Consider the following 17,807-nt stretch of genomic DNA (forward strand, 5'->3'; position numbering starts at 1 on the left):
CCAAGCTGATGCCACGTTAGAAGAATCCAAAAGGTGGGCTGAAGGCTTGGGGAAACTTGATGATGACGGGTGTTGGGTGGACATAGAAGAAGGGAAATGGCTACTCCCTGACGCGTACGTCATGATGATGGTCATCATGGCCCATGGTCCTATGCATGTATGTGCCCAGAAAATGACAAAAATGTTAGAAAAGGTTTGGGTAAATGACAAAATTGCGAAAATTGCCCAGCGCTACGTCCGGTAGTGCATGATTTGCCTGCAACACAACGTGGGAAAGGGGACAGTAACTCCAAGGGGTAGTTTTGGGCCACCCTCTGTCCCTTCGAAGTGATCCACTTTGATTTCATTGAAATGGAACGATGCGATAATAAGAAATATGTACTTGTGGTTATCTGTGCTTTTAGTATATGGGTTGAGGCTTTCTTGTTAAAGATGCTACAGCTATGACTACTGCAAAAATCATGTTAAAAGAATACTTCCCGCGGTTCGGTTTGCCATGAGTTATCTGGTCGGACAATGGTCCACATTTTGTTGCCGCTGTAATTCTGCAGATATGTACAGCATTACGAATTGAAAAACGATTCCATTCGGCCAGACATACTCAGAGCGCCAGACTAGTAGAAAGACACAACGGTATCATCAAGAACAAGCTCGCTAAGACGTGTGCCGGCACCAAACTAAAATGGCCCGACGCCTTACCGACCGTGTTGTTATCCATGCGCACAACCCCTCAAACTAAGACTGGGCTCTCTTCATTTGAGGTAGTAATGGGGAGACCTGCCAATATTTGGAACCTTCCTAAATGTAACTCGTTAAGAAATGTTGAAAATGTACTACTTTCAGATTATTGTGGCCAATTGACTAAAAACCTGTTTTTGATTTATCACCAGGTACGAGAAGCTTTACCTGTGCCATACGAGGGCCCGGGCCACAGCATACGGCTTGGAAGTTGGGTGCTCGTCAAATCGTTTGAACGCTCCTCTTGCCTTGCGCCTCGCTGGCGTGGGCCATTCCAAGTCCTGTTGGTCGCCCAGACAGCGGTGCAGGTCGCTGAAGAAAGAACTGGATACACGCGTCCCACATCAAGAAACTTCCTCACCCTGTGCCACACATTACAGAACAAACAGAACCCCTAGCTGACACTGCAACCAATGACCCCAAAGCAGTAAGTGTCACTGAGAGTATGTCAGAGAATTTCTCTGAGCCTGTGAGGCTTGGGGAAGCTGCCATTTTGTCTCCACACTCTCCACAAATTTTGCATCCGGAAACTGCTATTTCGAATTCAGTACCTTTACTTACTTGTTTCCGGATCAATCAGTACCGGGAAAAGTACGATATAATCTACGACCACGAAGATAGACTTACGGCGTGGTTTTGCTGTGCATTTGATAGACTTATGGCACAGTTTTGCTGTGCATCTGATAGACTTACGGCACGGTTCGGCTGTGCATTCGGAGAAGGAGAAAAGTCTTCGAGGGCTTGCTTTTTGCCAAATTTGAGAAAGGGGATTCTGTTGGCTAGGGCTGTGGAAGGACTAAGAAGTCGCTCGACTGGGAGGTCGCCAGCAACAAACTTTGGAGTATCCGTTTGAAGACTACAATGCCCGCCACCGCTACTGCTCGTATGGGACTTGTAAATAAGGGGGTGACCAACTGGGACAATGGACAAAATGCCTGGGCCCCAAAAATGGATTGCTGTATTTTTATAATGATATTTGGGTTTTTAATAGTCGCTGCCTTAGGATTGTGGTACCTCGAGGAAACTCACTCTTTAGAACTTTTGTTGCCTACTGAAAGTGCACCCATTTTTCCTACTCCCTTTGTACATTTGCATACTCTATCCCCCCGGGGATTCTCAGCACAGACAAAGGTACCACAATAACACTTTACTGCTTATCATGAATGCTACACAAGCCATTTTTAATAAATCTAACTGTTGGGTCTGCTCACATTTACTGCAACACGGGGATAAGGGGCTAGCTTGGTATATTCGTCCTTTACCATTGACAACTGCTTGCTATGCTTCCCTTAGAGCACTGTTCTTTGGCCGATGGAATGATAGCATCTCAGGGAACTTTGATGGCACCAATTAGAATAGTTTTGAGAAACGTTTTTTGACTCCCCTGGGATGCTTGCTTTTTGCAAATAGGAGTAAACCGAATGTTGCTTCTATTAGGCCTTCTGATAAACTGTCTTGTCCTTTCCAATCTTTGATTTCCTTTAAGATGGCTCCAATAGGCAATAAGGATGCCATGCCTCTTTCTTACACTGTTAACCATAGCCCCAATTCAGTTTCTTTTTGCATAGAGAGGAATGGAACTCAGTCAATGGGAAATGTTCTAGGTTGTGCCAACGTTGGAAATTTGACTGGGGAAAACAGACCTTTGTATGTAGGCGAACCTATCTACTTTGTCTGCAGTAATGTAGCAATCCCATGGTTGCCCAGGGATTGGCAGGGAACCTGTTATTTAGGGATCCTCTTACCTGGGGTGTTTATAGCTAGTACAAAAGAAGTTTCGAAGGCTCGTCCACGGTGGGACGAGAATGGTGACACCCTGGCACAAATCTTGGGAGATACAGCTAAATCAGTTGTGCCATTTTGGGGGCAGATAGCGAATTCAGAAGATATCAGAAAACTAGCGAGAGTACTGGAGAGAACCATCAACCGGACCACGGACATACTGTATAATATGACGTTAGAACAAAAGGCGATAAGATTAGTAGCAATTCAAAACCGACTGAGTGTGCAAATTAGTGGGGTCCGGCTTCTGTGTTTTCGTACCCGATTCCTCTCTAACTATTTTCAAGGCAATATAGAATCTGCACGTCCTTAGTTCCGAATGGCATGTTGCTGAGGGAAACTGGGATCTAAGCACTTGGTTCTGGGACTTCTTGCGATCTTGGGGTTGGAAGGTACTTTCGGTCTTATTAATTATTTTGGGAATCCTGTTGTTTCTTTGTTGCTGTATTCAGTGTCTACCTGGTATGTGTTCGATGCTAGGGGGATGTTGCGCACAAGCGATAGGTTCGATAGGACATAAAGTGTATGCCCCGAATAAAACCTCTAAAGAATATGTGTTGAAAGATATTGTAGCAAATGACCTAATGGCAATAGATATTTCCGATAGTGATTCAGGGTACATGGACGATGATGCATGGAGTTATTTGCAAGGAGATCCAAAGTAGTTTTTAGCACTTGGCATAGGCCAAAAGGAGAGTTTGTTGAAAGAGAAAGTATATTGTGCCTCCTATTGTAATAAATATATTAATATTGGCCTACGCCAAGCTGCTCGAAAGTCGCTTACGAAAGAAATCCGTGTCGCAAGGTCCTGACCTTAAATCCATGTAAACCGCCATTTTAAGTCAAACTGCCATTTTAGGCTTTGCTTTGTAAAAGTCACCCTGTGAGTTAAAAATGGTGGACGATGTCATTCCAGAAAACAACATGGCTGTCTTGACCTCTGTACATAGCTAAGGTGCAACTTGCCTGCAGGCCACTCGTTGAGGTTGTGAACTGAGACCTTGTCCTTCGTTGACCTGTGTGTAGAAGGATTACTCGTGCAATGAAACTAATCCACAAGCATATGTTGAGACAATGTATTCAAATACTGAACGAAGAACATCTGTTTGACTACATTGTATTAATGTTTGAGAAGGCCTGCATGGAAAATCTTAGAATACACTGTTATTGCATAGGCTTGTTGATACATGTAATAACGGCAAACCAGTTGTATGCGGTTGTTTGAGATTTGGCGCGAACTCTAGATCGGTGATGTATTAAAAGGAATATTAACCCAAAGTGGGGCTGGACATCGTGCCCACCAAAAGTATAAAAAGCGAATGCATTCTAATGTACAACGTCTCTCACTGAACACACTGGACCACTCTGGAGTTCGTTGGGTTGTACTGAGGGCCGATAGCTATCTGATTTTGCTCTGTTTTTGTAACTGGATTCAGTATAAAATAAAGTACTTTGTATGTTCCTTTGTAACCCGTGTTCGGTGTATTTCCTTTTGGGGTACTCAGCCTCGATATTTTGATTCTGTTTTCACAACGTGTGACACATCGCTTCCCCCAGGTTGCTTAGGAAACTCGTCGCTGAGCAGCGCAGCACCTGCATGCCCCCAAGTATTCTAGTCCTTCCAGTGTGCACCGGCACTGCATGCATGGATTTGTTCCCCCCACTGGGGCTGGGGCCATGCCCATGCCCCATGTCCCTCTGCTACGTAGTGAGAGAAGACCCAAGATAAATGTGTTTTCTGAAGTGTGTGTGTGTGTTTGAATGGAATGCATGGATTGTGTTTGTTTCTAAGACAAGGTGTGTGTGTGTGTGTGTGTGTGTGTGTGTGTGTACATGAGTGTGATTGTGCGTGCACATGTCTGTATGGCGGGTCGGAGGAAGCAGAGTAATGATGATTTCTTTTTTCATACTACAGTGACCGCACGGTCATAGATATGTTGTGGTCTCACTCCGGCTCATGCAAGGGATTTACAGTGACTGCTACTGACATAGATGTATGGTGGCAGGCTCCTGCAAGCGATTTACAGTGACTGCTACTGACATAGATGTGTGGTGGCAGGCTCATGCAAGGAATCTACAGAGACTACTACTGACATAGATGTGTGGTTGCAGGCTCATGCAAGGGATTTACAGTGACTTCTACTGACATAGATGTGTGGTGGCAGGCTCATGCAAGGAATTTACAGTGACTACTAATGACATAGATGTGTGGTTCCAGGTTCATGCAAGGGATTTACAGTGACTGCTACTGACATAGATGTGTGGTTGCAGGCTCATGCAAGGGATTTACAGTGACTACTACTGACATAGATGTGTGGTGGCAGGCTCATGCAAGGAATTTATAGTGACTACTACTGACATAGATGTGTGGTTGCAGACTCATGCAAGGGATTTACAGTGACTGCGACTGACATAGATGTGTGGTTGAAGGCTCATGCAAGGGATTTACAGTGACTGCTACTGACATAGAGGTGTGGTGGCAGGCTCATGCAAGGTATTTACAGTGACTGCTACTGACATAGATGTGTGGTGGCAGGCTCCTGCAAGGTATTCACAGTGATCGTTACTGGCTAAAATAGAGTGTGGCCGCACCCTCATGAAAATCATGTAAAATGCTCGGGTTTAGTGTATGTTTGGTGACATGGCATTAACTGCATTTTTTCATGTTTTACCTCCTTGTTCTCAAAAATAGTGCTATTTGTGCCATTTGTACATATTATTTTAAATACCTTCTTGGGACGTGATTACCCCCCCACACCGAACCCACCTACAATGTTTGGGGCCCCCTCCCTATGCTTGGTGGCTCAGACCATTTTAGTAAAATATCTAGGCCCCTCCACTGAAAATATTCACCAGAAGTGACTGTCTGTGAATCATGAAATGTACTGGATTGTTTGTCACTTTGTTACTTTAGAGAACAAATTGTAAAATGTAAGTTTATGACCCCATTTGTTCAAATATTGTGCTGCAAAATGCAGAATTTCAACACAATATTTTAAACGTTTATCGGGGGAGAGCCCCACTGAACTCTCCTTTCATGATTTTGGACTCCCCCAATATGCTCAGTCGGTCGCACTTATTTTAGAAAATATTGAGGCCCCTCCACTGAAAACGTTCACCACCCTTGAGGTCCCACCCTTGAATCATTTGGAATCCTGTTGCCCCCTTAGGATTTGACTGTCACCCTGCCCCCTCCCTTACCTCATGGCACAAACGCTTCCTCCATCACTGCCACAGTTGCAAGCCTCCAGTTGTAGATGTGTGTTAGTGGAAGGTACCCTGTAGACTCCATTGACGTTTCGGTTTTTAGGCACGGTAATATGGTGAGCACTAGAGAAATCCAGTGGCATAGAAACAGTAAAGGAAGCAACATCCAGACCAAGCACGAGGTAGACTGCACATTTTGTTACAGGGTTCACTTGGGCTCCAATGAAAATGCCTGCGTCCCAAGGGATACCTCAGTTCCGAACTTTCGATATGGTTAATCTCACCGAGCTTTAAAGCCGCAAACTCAGAATTGCCACTGATCCAATTATTCCTTGGATGTTCATTTCTGCCACAGATATAATTGTACAACAGCATCTGAACTTAAAACAGCTGAAACTGCGACATTGCTATATGTGTGCATGCCCCTTTGTCGCCAAACGTGATTTGTATCTGTCTCTGTACTCCACCCTCCACATGACAGTGCTCACCAACAAACGTAGATACGCATTGATACTCCATAAAGACACCCTGAAAACAGTTCTTCCTCCAATGCCAGTTTCGTGTTCTCCGATTGGCCTTTGTAGTGCAAGAACCAATCAAATAAAAATGAAAACCCAATTAATCCAAGAATAAATCAAAAATAAACTCATTCAAGTTGATGTGGAATCAACATTTAGAACTTCAGTCAGTCAAAAAAGCACGTACTCGACATTTTGTCATAGGGCCAAATATAACACTAAAACTGCATATATATATATGCACTGAAAAACTTTGTTAAAGGGATGTTATGGTTAAGTTGGACTAATAACTAATAAAAACCTATGAAATTCAAAGAAAAAACTTTGTTAAAGGGACGTTATGGTTTCAAGTAAAACCGAAAATCCCCAGAAATTCACCAGCTATGGTAAGCTAAACAACCATAACTCGCGCCACCACCGTGCACTGCTAAGACTAACACCCAGGACATCAAAGATGACGTTTCAAAGGTTTATATTAGTGCAACTTAACCATAACGTCCCTTTAACAACGTTTTTTCATTGAATTTCATAGGTTTTTATTAGTGCAACTTAACCATAATTTCCCTTTAAGAAAGTTTTTTCATTGAATTTCATAGGTTTTTATTAGTGCAACTTAACCATAGCACCCCTTTAACAAAGTTTGTTCAGTGAATTTCATGGGTTTTTACCAGTGCATGCTATTTTCCTACAACTTACTAATGTCATACTTACCTAATATAACAATATTTGTGTCCCATTTACAAAGTGTCACCTTAACACTTCTATACACTTTTTGCAACTATTTTAACTAGTTTTGCATCCGTAGACGTCTGCGAATATCTGTCTTCAAAGCAGACCTTCCAGACAGTGCCACATGAACATGGCGCGCAGTATGATGACGTGTCCGAGAACCCGTCCGCACTTCATGATAAGATCTCTGCTTTGTGGACAGTTTGTAACTGCATTTTCTACTGATCTAGGAACTTTCAACTTCAAAATTTCCCTTGCACAGCTCCAACACCTATTCCTACTCATTATCCATTAACAATCTAGTACACAGTACATACTTTTAGCAAAACTGCTATTTATCTTAAAATGGCATCATCTAATGCCATCCCACCTCCCGAAAAGCCATCACCACTGCTGTAATCAAGGAGCATGAGAAACACTGCACCCTACCATAGAAATAACACACGTGCAACATGTTCCCTTGTCCACCTACCCCTCCTTATTAGTGTTTGGTTCCTCTTCCCTCATTTCCCTCCCCACCTTTCCTTCTTAGCTCTCCTGCCAAAAAATAAATCCAAAAACAACAAAAGAAATGTTCCTTTAGGAACCACCTTTCACAGTTAAAAAATAGAACTAAAAAAAACATATAGAGCCTCATTCCGACTTTGGAGGTAACCATGCCGCTATTTGCAGCATGGCTGCCTCCAAAATCGTTCCGACTCCGCCCTGGTGAATGGAGTAATTACCGGTCCATTCCAAGGTTGGAGGGACCGATAATTCCCTATTCACCAGGGCCCTTCCCCATTCCCATTTAAGCCCCCATAGGGCTCAATGGGAATGGGGAACGTGCTAATAACGGTACCGTAAATTACGGTACCGTTATTAGCACTAAAGTCACTTTGCGGGTCCCGTCCTTAACGCCTGCTATAAAAGCAGGCGTTAAGGAAGGACCCGCAAAGGGAACTCGTAGTAGGGCGGTAAGGGTTTAACGGCACCGGTCTCGTTACCGGTGACCGTTAACCCTTACCGCCCTACTCGGAATGAGGCCCATAGATTCCATCTACTTTATATTTCTCAGTAAAGTACATAGACTCAATAAGATTTTCCAACATTTCCATTTGCATTTTATGTTATGCTAATGGGAATATTGTGGCGTTCATCCTCTGTTCCAAAGATTTGAACGGTGGATACCGGCCTAGCAGCCCAAGTTATCAGCCCAAGCGAAGCAAGGGTGGATAACAAGGTCTGTGGACCATTATCCCCTCATTCCAACCCTTGAAATGGGGGATGAAGGCCATTAGCAGCCTAGGTTCCCAAAGCGGGAACCCGGGTGCTAAAAAAGAGGATTTTTCTTCCTACACCGGGATGCCTGTGACGTCCCGGTGTAGGAAAGAAATTCCTTTTCCAAGATTGCCACCATGGAAAGGGAAGGCAAGGGTTCCATACAGGGCCCTCTTCACTTTCCATGGCAGCCTGCAGAATGCAAAAATAGAACCCTATGACCATATTACCACAAGCACATTTTTCTTCCCTTTCAAATCTATCCTAATTTCAAATAACTTTACCACAAAGCCAGTCCCAGGTGGACATGGTCACTTTAATCCTATGTTTTGTCCCTTGTGGTCATGGCCAGTAGTCAGATTGTCCGGATCATGACCTTATTTTATGACCCGGACAATCTGGCCACTGCCCATGGCCACGGGCTACCCCTCAGTCACTAAAAGTATACTGCTATTTTTTGTAGCTACATTATGACACTTGTCAAAAAATAAAACACTGCCACATTTCCAAAACCATGCATGTAGGTCCTTGCCAATGCTCCTCACGCAAGTTTTCTGGAAATCCACCCATGTTTTATTTTTTCAAAAGTGTCAAAAGTATGCATATACAATCGTCATATAACCTAGCCCCCACTTGACAAAATCCATTCAGACTTTATGAAAACATTTTTATCTAGATCTATAATCTTTTTGCAAACTTTTGTGTAGATTTATCAAAAGGCACCTCGTTTATAAGCCTTTACATTATTTTGGGACCCCCCCTCTAATTTTGCCCCCTCATGACAGAATCCCACCAAACTTTGCAAACTAATTCAGAATCAGGTCATAAATATACATGCAAGACTTCATGCAATTCTATTAAGTGGCGCCAAAGTTATAAGCCATCCAAGAACTGCATTTCACCAACCCTGTAATGCTGAGGTGTCCGCGAACATCACAGGACTGTTTGCGAACATCCAAACTGTTCGCGGACTTTTCGCAGCAAAAAACCACCCATTTCTTTGCTTCTTGCGGCTATTTCCCATCCCATCCTCATCACCCCTCACCTCCCCAGAGATTATTTGATAAATTTGACAAGTGCAATGTTGTGTTTTTTAATAAGTTTTTACCGCGATGTCTGCGGACACCAGCCGCTGTCCGCGAATCCAAGATGGCGGGCGTTTCCAAAAATCTGACGCTCTTCATGCTCTTCACCATCCAATCAGCGAATATGTCGCATGTCCACGGACATGACGCAAGCCGATTAACCAATCGGTGTCCTGTCTGCGGAGCGAACAGGGAAGTGTGTCCACGGAGCGGACATAGATATCATTAATTTTTTTGGTCATTTTAAAAAAACTACTGGACGGATTTTCACCAAATTTACAAAAGCACGGTTTTGGGACCGCTGCTCCTGCTACAAATTTGGTGAAAATCCGTCCAGCGGTTTGGGCTGTAGGCGTGAGCAACGTTTTTTTCCCCATTCAGTCTATGGGAAAAAAATAAATTTTGGGACCCCTGCTATAACTTTGCATCCCCTGGACCAAACCTTGCCAAACTGCAAAACGATTCAGAGTGGGCCAAATACTTTTTTTTGCAACGTTTGGTGAGGATTCATCCAGGGGAAGCGAAGTTATAAGCCGCCCAAAAAGTGCTCTTCCTATGGGATTAGCAACTTAACCATAACTACACGGCAACTACCTTGAGCCGTGTAATACATATAAAGTTACAACCAAATGAAAACAAAACAGTGACAATAATGAATAACAATTCTAAAAAATGTGTATGTAATACAGCACCCACACAGTCCCTGCAGGAATTAATAAAACTAAGTGAGCCTAAAATCAACCTACTTGCCTCTTTACCTTTTACTTAGAATCCAGTCTCAATATAAATACTTTACTACAACAAAGACAGCTCCCTTATCGCCAGTCAATTTACACTTAGCAATGTACTGTTCAGGTAAAAAAATATAATTTGTAGAGGGAGTTTTTTCACTGCCCTGAGTCCACTGCCAAGTACACTGTCTGGCCAATTTATATTTATATGCGATGCACTGCCTCTACAGCTCCCTTGGAGCTGGGAAGATCTAAATTGTCAGTGCTGCCACTTTATAAAAAGACAGATTTAGGGTGAAGTAATTGTGCGATATCCCAATTTAGAATCCCCAGGGAAGTATTTTGAAAACCAAGAGGGGCGGCTTAAAATGACTATTGAGAATCTGCAGTGAACCTTGAGAAATGCCACTTTTGTTAGCAACACGGCTGGTAAAAATCTTTTTTTTTGTTCTGGAACCCTACCATTGGCTTTCTTTACACCAATTAGTGACAAGCAATAAAATCAGGGTTGCCTCCAGAGTGCAGGAGGAACATTTTTGTGGCAGCGTAATGTAAATGTAATGCGTTAAAGCCATGTGTGATACTTTTACGCATTACATTTACGTAAAATCTCATTTTCATTCTTTTTAATGGTAGGGTAGAGAGGCTGTCAGATCGTAAGTTACAATTCCGCATCCACTTTCTTCTCTGCCATACAAATACTCCATATATTACGTCAGCATGTTTTTTCATGCTGGTGTAAATGCTGTGCATTCCTATGCATTCGCCTAGGTTTTATACCAGCAGAATGCAGGCAGATTCCATAGGAATCTAAAATGAAGGCTGCCGACCCTTTGCAAAGGGCAGGCAGGCCTGTGTTTACTCGTTTTGCATGACACAGTGCAAAAGGGTGGCGTAAAAATGAGTGTGCCACCATTTTCCACTCTGCCATCCAAAAGATGTAAATGAGGAATGTGTATGCCAAACTATAAACGTAACCGGACCCTCTTGTGTAAACTACGTGTAAGGTTTTTCTCCCTATGTTTGATGAAAGAAGGGGTGAGCAGCAACCTGTATGAGTCCTGAGCATGGGATACTTACACCTTACCACACACATGTGCAAATGACAACCCAGGGGGGTGGTGGATGGTCCCTCATATGAGAACCTAAAGCAGACATCAGTGAGGGCAGTCTGCCCGGTGAGAGAGTTGACCCTCTCCTAAGGCAGGTCAGCCCGGTTGGATAAAAGTTCTTAAAGTGCACCTGGTTAAATAAACAGTCACAGTCTTATATTCATTTCGACAAGCTTGACAGCCTTTGTTATAAAACAGAATGTGTAATACCAGATCCCTGGTATTAAATAATTACATAACATCCTGTGAACAAGTTCATTCACTTTTGGTAAATAAATAATTAAATAGCATCAATTTGGTCACCTGGGAGCAAATGAATTCATAGTTTGTAAATAAATAATTAAATAGCATAAATGGGGTCACCTGGGAGCAAGTTAATTCATATTTGGTAAATAAATAATTAAATAGGAGGGTGGCCTCCAGAGAGCGTGGAGATGAGGCTGTCCCTGTGCTGAGCTCTGCAGATAAGGGCTGTTACGAGGGTTGAGCCTCCTGTGGAGCCCCCACTGGAGCAAGCTAACTCCCCCCCATGGGCTGCACGTACCCCAGGAGCACACCCCGGTCTGATTCCCAGGCCTCAGGTCCACGGAAACACCTTCAATGAGGCACAGAGGAAGCAGCGGACAGAACATTTAACCCGACCCAGAGAGGAGAACCGTGAGACACCACAGCAATGGCGCAGGTGGGGAGCGGCCTGCCCGGCACGCGTTGCTAGGCGCCCCCCACAAGAAGCAGAGCCAGCAGAGGTATAGCCACCCACCCCCCTTGGAGCGGAGGTGGACCTAAAGATATCGGGAGAACCAGGGTGAGGACAACGGCCTGAAGCCTCCCCCCCAGGGGGGAAATAGCATGGGGAAAAAAAACAACTAACAATCTCCGGGGGTACACAGGGGACCCCCTATACTCAAACAGGAGAGCGGGGCCAGAAATAAGGCACAGTCGGCCCGGAGGGATCAGCCTCCACAGCGGAGGAGCTTCGCTCTGAGGATTATCTTTGTGACTCCCTCCCTTGCTCAAAGTACGGGGGGGATATAGGTGGACTACCGTCCCTCCCCTCTCTGTGTAAGTGATTTCAATCTGGCACACACCCAAGTCAACGCCCAGCATGTAGTGCACAACTGAAATCCTTATTTATTTTTGTCTAAAAGTTCTTTATTCTGAACGATATACCATTCATATTACACCCTTGTCCTGGAACTCCCCCCCCCCCCAGTCACACTGAACCAGGAATCCGGCTGGTTTGCAAAGGTAAATATGTATTTATGTATTTAAAATCTAATCACAATATGTTTTAATAGGTACACAACAATCATCAATGGGGTGAGGTAACACTGAATAATCTGTTTAATACACGAGGAGTAGTGAGCAAAACAATTCCACACAGAAAATAGTACTTTTGTGGGGGTTCATATCAAATAGCACTGTGGTTAAAGGTTCCCCCTGCAACACACCTCAACCCCCAATAGGCAATGTAAAGAGATAGGAGGAGAAAGCAGGTATTCAGCAATGGCAGAATTCAAATAGAATATCAATCCCACTTTCCCCCTTTCAAACACAAGAGAAAACGGAATTGACTGTCAAGCTGGCAGACTGGCTTATCTTTAGAATGGACAGGGCAAAAACACCAAATATGGTCAAAATTGCTGAAATTGTTATAAATTCTTATGGGAGCCACTTTGGATAGTTGCACACAAACACAAGCAATGATTTAATCCCAAGAAAACATTTGAGATCTTAACATTCAAGTCGGGAGCAATTAAAAGCTGTTTTACACGTGTGAAAATTCGCAGCAAAGTTTTCACTGCACGATATTTGCGATAATGGGCGAATCGCATTGATTTAGTGTGATGGAAAGCTGTGGATGATAGCTACAAGCAGGAGTTGAAATCTTGTTTCTATCACAAAAACTGAGAGAGTTACAGACGTTTTAGTAGAATTCGTTTTTCGAGATAGGCGCAAGACTGGAAAACAGGAATGCACTTTTAAAAATGACAAATGGGTTGCTTACACTAGGGGCTGACTATGAACAAAACGAATACCACACAGGAACACAGTCACTTGATCAGGGTGACTGCCTGCTAAGGAAACTCGCCTTCTTCAGATGAGAAAAGGATCAGAGCAAAGATAGTTTTAACAATACTAGTTCTGGAGGAAAGAGGATAGTTTGGAGAGAGGTTTCAGACAATGCAAAGATACTTCTAACAATACAGGTTCTGAATACAAGATATGATGGGTCTAAGATAGGGATAAGACTATGCAGAGTAGATATGCTAGCGACACAATTCTTCCTATTTGTACTCACTGGATACGTTTTTAAATGGAACTGTCAGTTCTGGTCAGAGGATTGGATCAGGTTTATGAAAGACGGCTGGGCACATTGGACTGGTCAGGGTCAACAAGTCTACTCTTTGCCTTGATAGGAGGAGAGAAACGGAGTGTCATCTTTATGGTGCAATTTTATGAGGCTGAGAATCCACCCTTAGCCCCTGGAACACAAAATCTACTTTTGACAAAATACATATTTCCACATGTGCAACCTCGATAAAAATCACATATACAGATTACATATTTTACCTAGCAGCTATTCCTCAAAACCCCGCAGCTGTGGGATCTTGTCTCCGCTTTTACACGGAATTTTGCCCTTTTCATTATGAACACAATGTCCACATTTTAAGCAAATTTCTACAAGTGTATGTTCAACATGGGAATGAGTGTATAAAGTTTCACCATTCTAGCAGAAATACATTTTGCGTAACATCACATTTCTTGCCATTGCTGTCCAGAACATGTCACACAGTTCTGATGCCTCTTCAACCGTGCAGCCAGAAATTAAATTAACAACTCTGTTTTTTTTTATGTTTTTCACAATTTTAAATAGAAAGTTACCAGTCTTTTTAAAATGTGTTCTTTGTCCTTCTTAAGCAACAAATGGTCACTTGGCTCCACCCCTTGCTCTCTCCCTGGAAGCCCAGGAGCCATCCCCCATGTTTGTTCCTTGCAGAGGCCATTTACGACTGTCTTCACACTTCGAATTTCCTGAGCTGCAGCTTGTCATTGTTCCTTTTGCCTCTGTAGACCAGGTTCTTTCCTACCCTGTAATTAACGCCTCTCTGTGATTTCCTGCTGGGGGGAAAGACCTTCCTTCTGTGAGAAAAACCTGTTATTCAAGTTCTGCAGCTTCAGTCAGGTTTAAATTAATTGTTAAATTATGTGGCCTTTTCCTTAGTACAAAACAAACTTGTTATATCAAAAAACAGATAGAATTTGCATTCAAGATCAAAACGATTACAATAGGGGTTACTATCAGTAACAGGCCTCTTAGATTGCAAACATTTGATTTTCAGTTTATATTTATATTTTGAATATTTTAAGGTGTTCTGTACCGGCATTCTGAAGTTTCAGCAGCAAAGAAAAAGTGATTTTAAAGCAAGATTTGGAGTTTTATTTAGCATAGCACTGCATTTTCCTTCTGCACTCCACTTCCAATTGTTGTGGGGCCCAGTGACACATTTCAGTAGTGAGAGCTCTGTTACACCACTGACAGCATGCGTGGCAGTTTGGGCAGCCATCTTTTTGTGCATTGAAAAGCGCGATTTTCAGGGGTTTTGGCGCGCACAAGGGTTTTGCGGCCATTTTGCTGTTACTGGCCCTATCATAACAGAGTGATGCAGCATAGCAGAGCAAAAGTAGGTCAATACATTCCACATCTGGAGCAATACTGAGACTGGGCAGAGGCTGGAGGACCCCCCCCCTCGGAGTGGGAAAGTGACTAGCGGCGAAGGGCAACAAGGGATACGGGGGTCGGGTGAGTCCCAAGAATAAAGAACAGAGCCCCCACCTGCACATGGACTGGAGGGCCAAACTGGGACACTTTGAATACTAGAAAGCAGAGATGGGGAGAGAAACAACTCACACCAACATGTTCAAGGCAGGGAACAATGGCATGTCCACCAAGAGAGATAGCGCCTCCCTACTGGAAGAGATCAGGGGAATGAGGGCTGACATCGGCCGAAAAGTATATAGAATAAATGTCAGAATTGACACCATGGACGAGAGGCTCCAGGCGGTGGAGAACAATCAGACCTCCCTCGAGACAATGGAAAATCAGATTGATATGAGGTTGGCGGAGCATGAGAGGAAGGAAGGTGAAGTGGCCCTAAAATTGATTTTGAAAACCGAGAGAGAAGAAATAACCTGAGATTCTTTGCGATCCCGGAAAAGGAGAGCGAAACTGGAAGGGACCTAAGAAGAACCATCCATGAGGTAGTGAAGGCACGGTTCGAAGATGAGAACATGGATGAGCCCAAACTTGAAAGTGTCCACAGGGTGGGAGCAACAGGGAGGGGCACACGCTCAGTGCTCACACGCTTCCATAACTACTTGGATAGACAAAAAATCCTGGAAAAGACGAGGGGGCTGGGCACAGTGGGCCTGAACAATGTGAAGGTGGTGATCTACCAGGACCTTTCTACACTCACACTGACAAAGAGATGCCTATGCTCCCCTTTAACAAAGTGGTTCAGTGAGAAGGGGGTGCAATACCAACGGGGTTTCTCCATATCCTTTGAAATTGAGGGTTACAATTATAAATTATAAATTAGTGACAGAGGAAAATATAAGAAGGGTCATGTAGGAGTTAATGGGAGAAGACAGGCAGAGAAAGGCTGACGAGGAACAGAGCCAGGAGGACAAGCAATGGAGTTTAAAGGGTCCAAACAGACATAAAGTTCCAGGCTCAAGAAAATTCTGGAAACTCAACTCCCCTCAGGCTGGCCTTTCCTGAGCCAGGGGCACAAGAACGGCGGCAAGGCGCTGGGTCGCTGTGCATAAAATGAGGAGGGGGAAAAGTTAGCTGTTAAATTGTTTGTGGTTGAAAAAGGGGACAGAGAATGGGGTGCAAGTTATCGTGCTTAGTTAAGCCTGTCCTTGATGAGGGAGGACCTGGTGATTCAATCCCATCAGAGGAGATGGATCTGGGTGGGTTTGGATGCCAGGAGGGGAGGGAAGGAGGGACGTGTTGAGGGGAGAGGGGGTTGTTGTGGTTCAGGGGATGTACGTTCTCAAAGGATGGTGGAGTGTAGGGGCCCAAATAACAGGATTTCAAGCATGGATCTGTCTCAGAGCAGGGGGGAGTAAAGTGACTCCTCTGGAAAGAGGTGATGTCTGGCCTGTGTGAAATGAGCATTGGCTCCCTAAATGGGAGGTCTTAATTCACCTTTCAAAAATGTGTTGGTACTCCGAGAGTTTAGGAGAGCCAAACTTGACTGGATGTGCGTACAGGAAACACAGCGGGTAGGTAACGCAAACTATGCTCCCGGGAGGTGGGGGACGTGATGATGGCCTCTGATGTAAAAAAAGAAGCAGGGGGTCGCAATTCTGATCTCTAGCCGGCTGGGCTTCTATCTGACCCCAATGGAAGGTATGTGTTTTTCGAAGGGCCAATTGCATGGTGTTAAGCTTACAATGGGCTCAGTATATGTGTTGAATGTGCATCAATTTGAATTCTGGGAGAGGGTCAGGGATAAAATAATCGAATTTGTAGAAGGTCATCTGGTGGTTGGGGAGGACTTTAATATGGTGTTGAACCCCTTTAGAGACTGTAAGAGGATGGGGGATGGACAAATGAACAGGGCAAGTTCCAGTGATTCTAAAATGATTCTGAATACTTTAACAGGTTAATGATGTGCTTGGGTTATGTGACTCCCTCCACCCAATACCAGAAGGTGACAGGCCATTTACCTTTTATTCAAAAGTTCACGATTCCTTCTCACGTATAGACCTGGTTCTGGTAGACTGGACATTCTGGGAGCGGGCTCTGGAGTCAAGGGTGGTCCCAATCCCGTGGTCGGACCACGATATGGTGCACATTTCAAATGGGGGGACCACTGGGCCAAGGGGGGAACTGGAGATGTAACGGCTTCCTGCTTAAGAATAAAGAGGTGCAACAGGAATTGCTCAGGGGAATCACAAAGTACTTCTGCTTTAATGATACTGTAGAGGTGGGGACCCTGATGAGAATAGGCTCCTAGAAAAAGAGAGAAAGGGGGAGAGTGAGAGCATGCTCTGTAGGAAAATAGAGCAGATACAGCCGGGGGAACCCAGGAAAAGTATATTTCGCCAACTGAGGCGAAGGAACTTCAACATTGTAAGACACAACTGAAAGCCATCATAACGCAGGACACGGTAATAAAACTCATGTTCCTGAAGCAGAAATATCACCAAAAGGGGGATAGGGCAGATAGGATCCTGGCCTGGAGACTGAGGGGGGAGAAAAAGAGGAGGTCCATAGGGGCTATTAAGACAGAGGAGGGCAGGTACGTCTACAATGCCAAGAGCATTGGGTCTGAGTTTGTAAAGTACTAAAGGACCCTCTAGGCCACTGAATGGGAGGGGGAGGAGGCCCAAATAGACACATTCCTAAGTAAGTTACCCCACCCGGGACTCCCCAAGGAAATGGTTGAAAACCTCGAGAACCCACTAACTGCAGAGGAAGTCCTGCAGGCCATCATGGAGATGAAGCCAGGGTCAGCCCCTGGGAAAGACGGCTTCATGATAGAATTCTACAAACTGTTTAAATCCACGTTAGCACTGTATTTAGTGAAGGTGTTCAACGCATGTCTGGGAGGCGACCCCCTACCCCGCACG

At 44.2% G+C, this 17,807-nt stretch overlaps 1 protein-coding gene across 3 annotated transcripts in view; it reads left to right on the forward strand.

Moving 5' to 3' along the window:
- The window catches only part of NOD2 (nucleotide binding oligomerization domain containing 2), a 561,668-nt gene that overhangs the window by 537,865 nt on the left and 5,996 nt on the right, over positions 1–17,807 (forward strand). Inside the window, exon 12 of one of the 3 annotated variants that reach the window (XM_069639461.1) lies at positions 891–3,990. The exons of the other annotated variants lie outside the window; for them this stretch is intronic. Coding sequence (XP_069495562.1) covers positions 891–1,140 — 250 coding nt within the window. The 3' untranslated portion in view covers positions 1,141–3,990. Of the gene's footprint in view, positions 1–890; positions 3,991–17,807 lie in introns of those variants that run through there. 3 annotated transcript variants of the gene reach the window in all.

This window comes from Ambystoma mexicanum, chromosome 1q, assembly GCF_040938575.1.
Source record: "Ambystoma mexicanum isolate Mex_15411 chromosome 1q, UKY_AmexF1_1, whole genome shotgun sequence".
Taxonomy (NCBI): Eukaryota; Metazoa; Chordata; class Amphibia; order Caudata; family Ambystomatidae; genus Ambystoma; species Ambystoma mexicanum.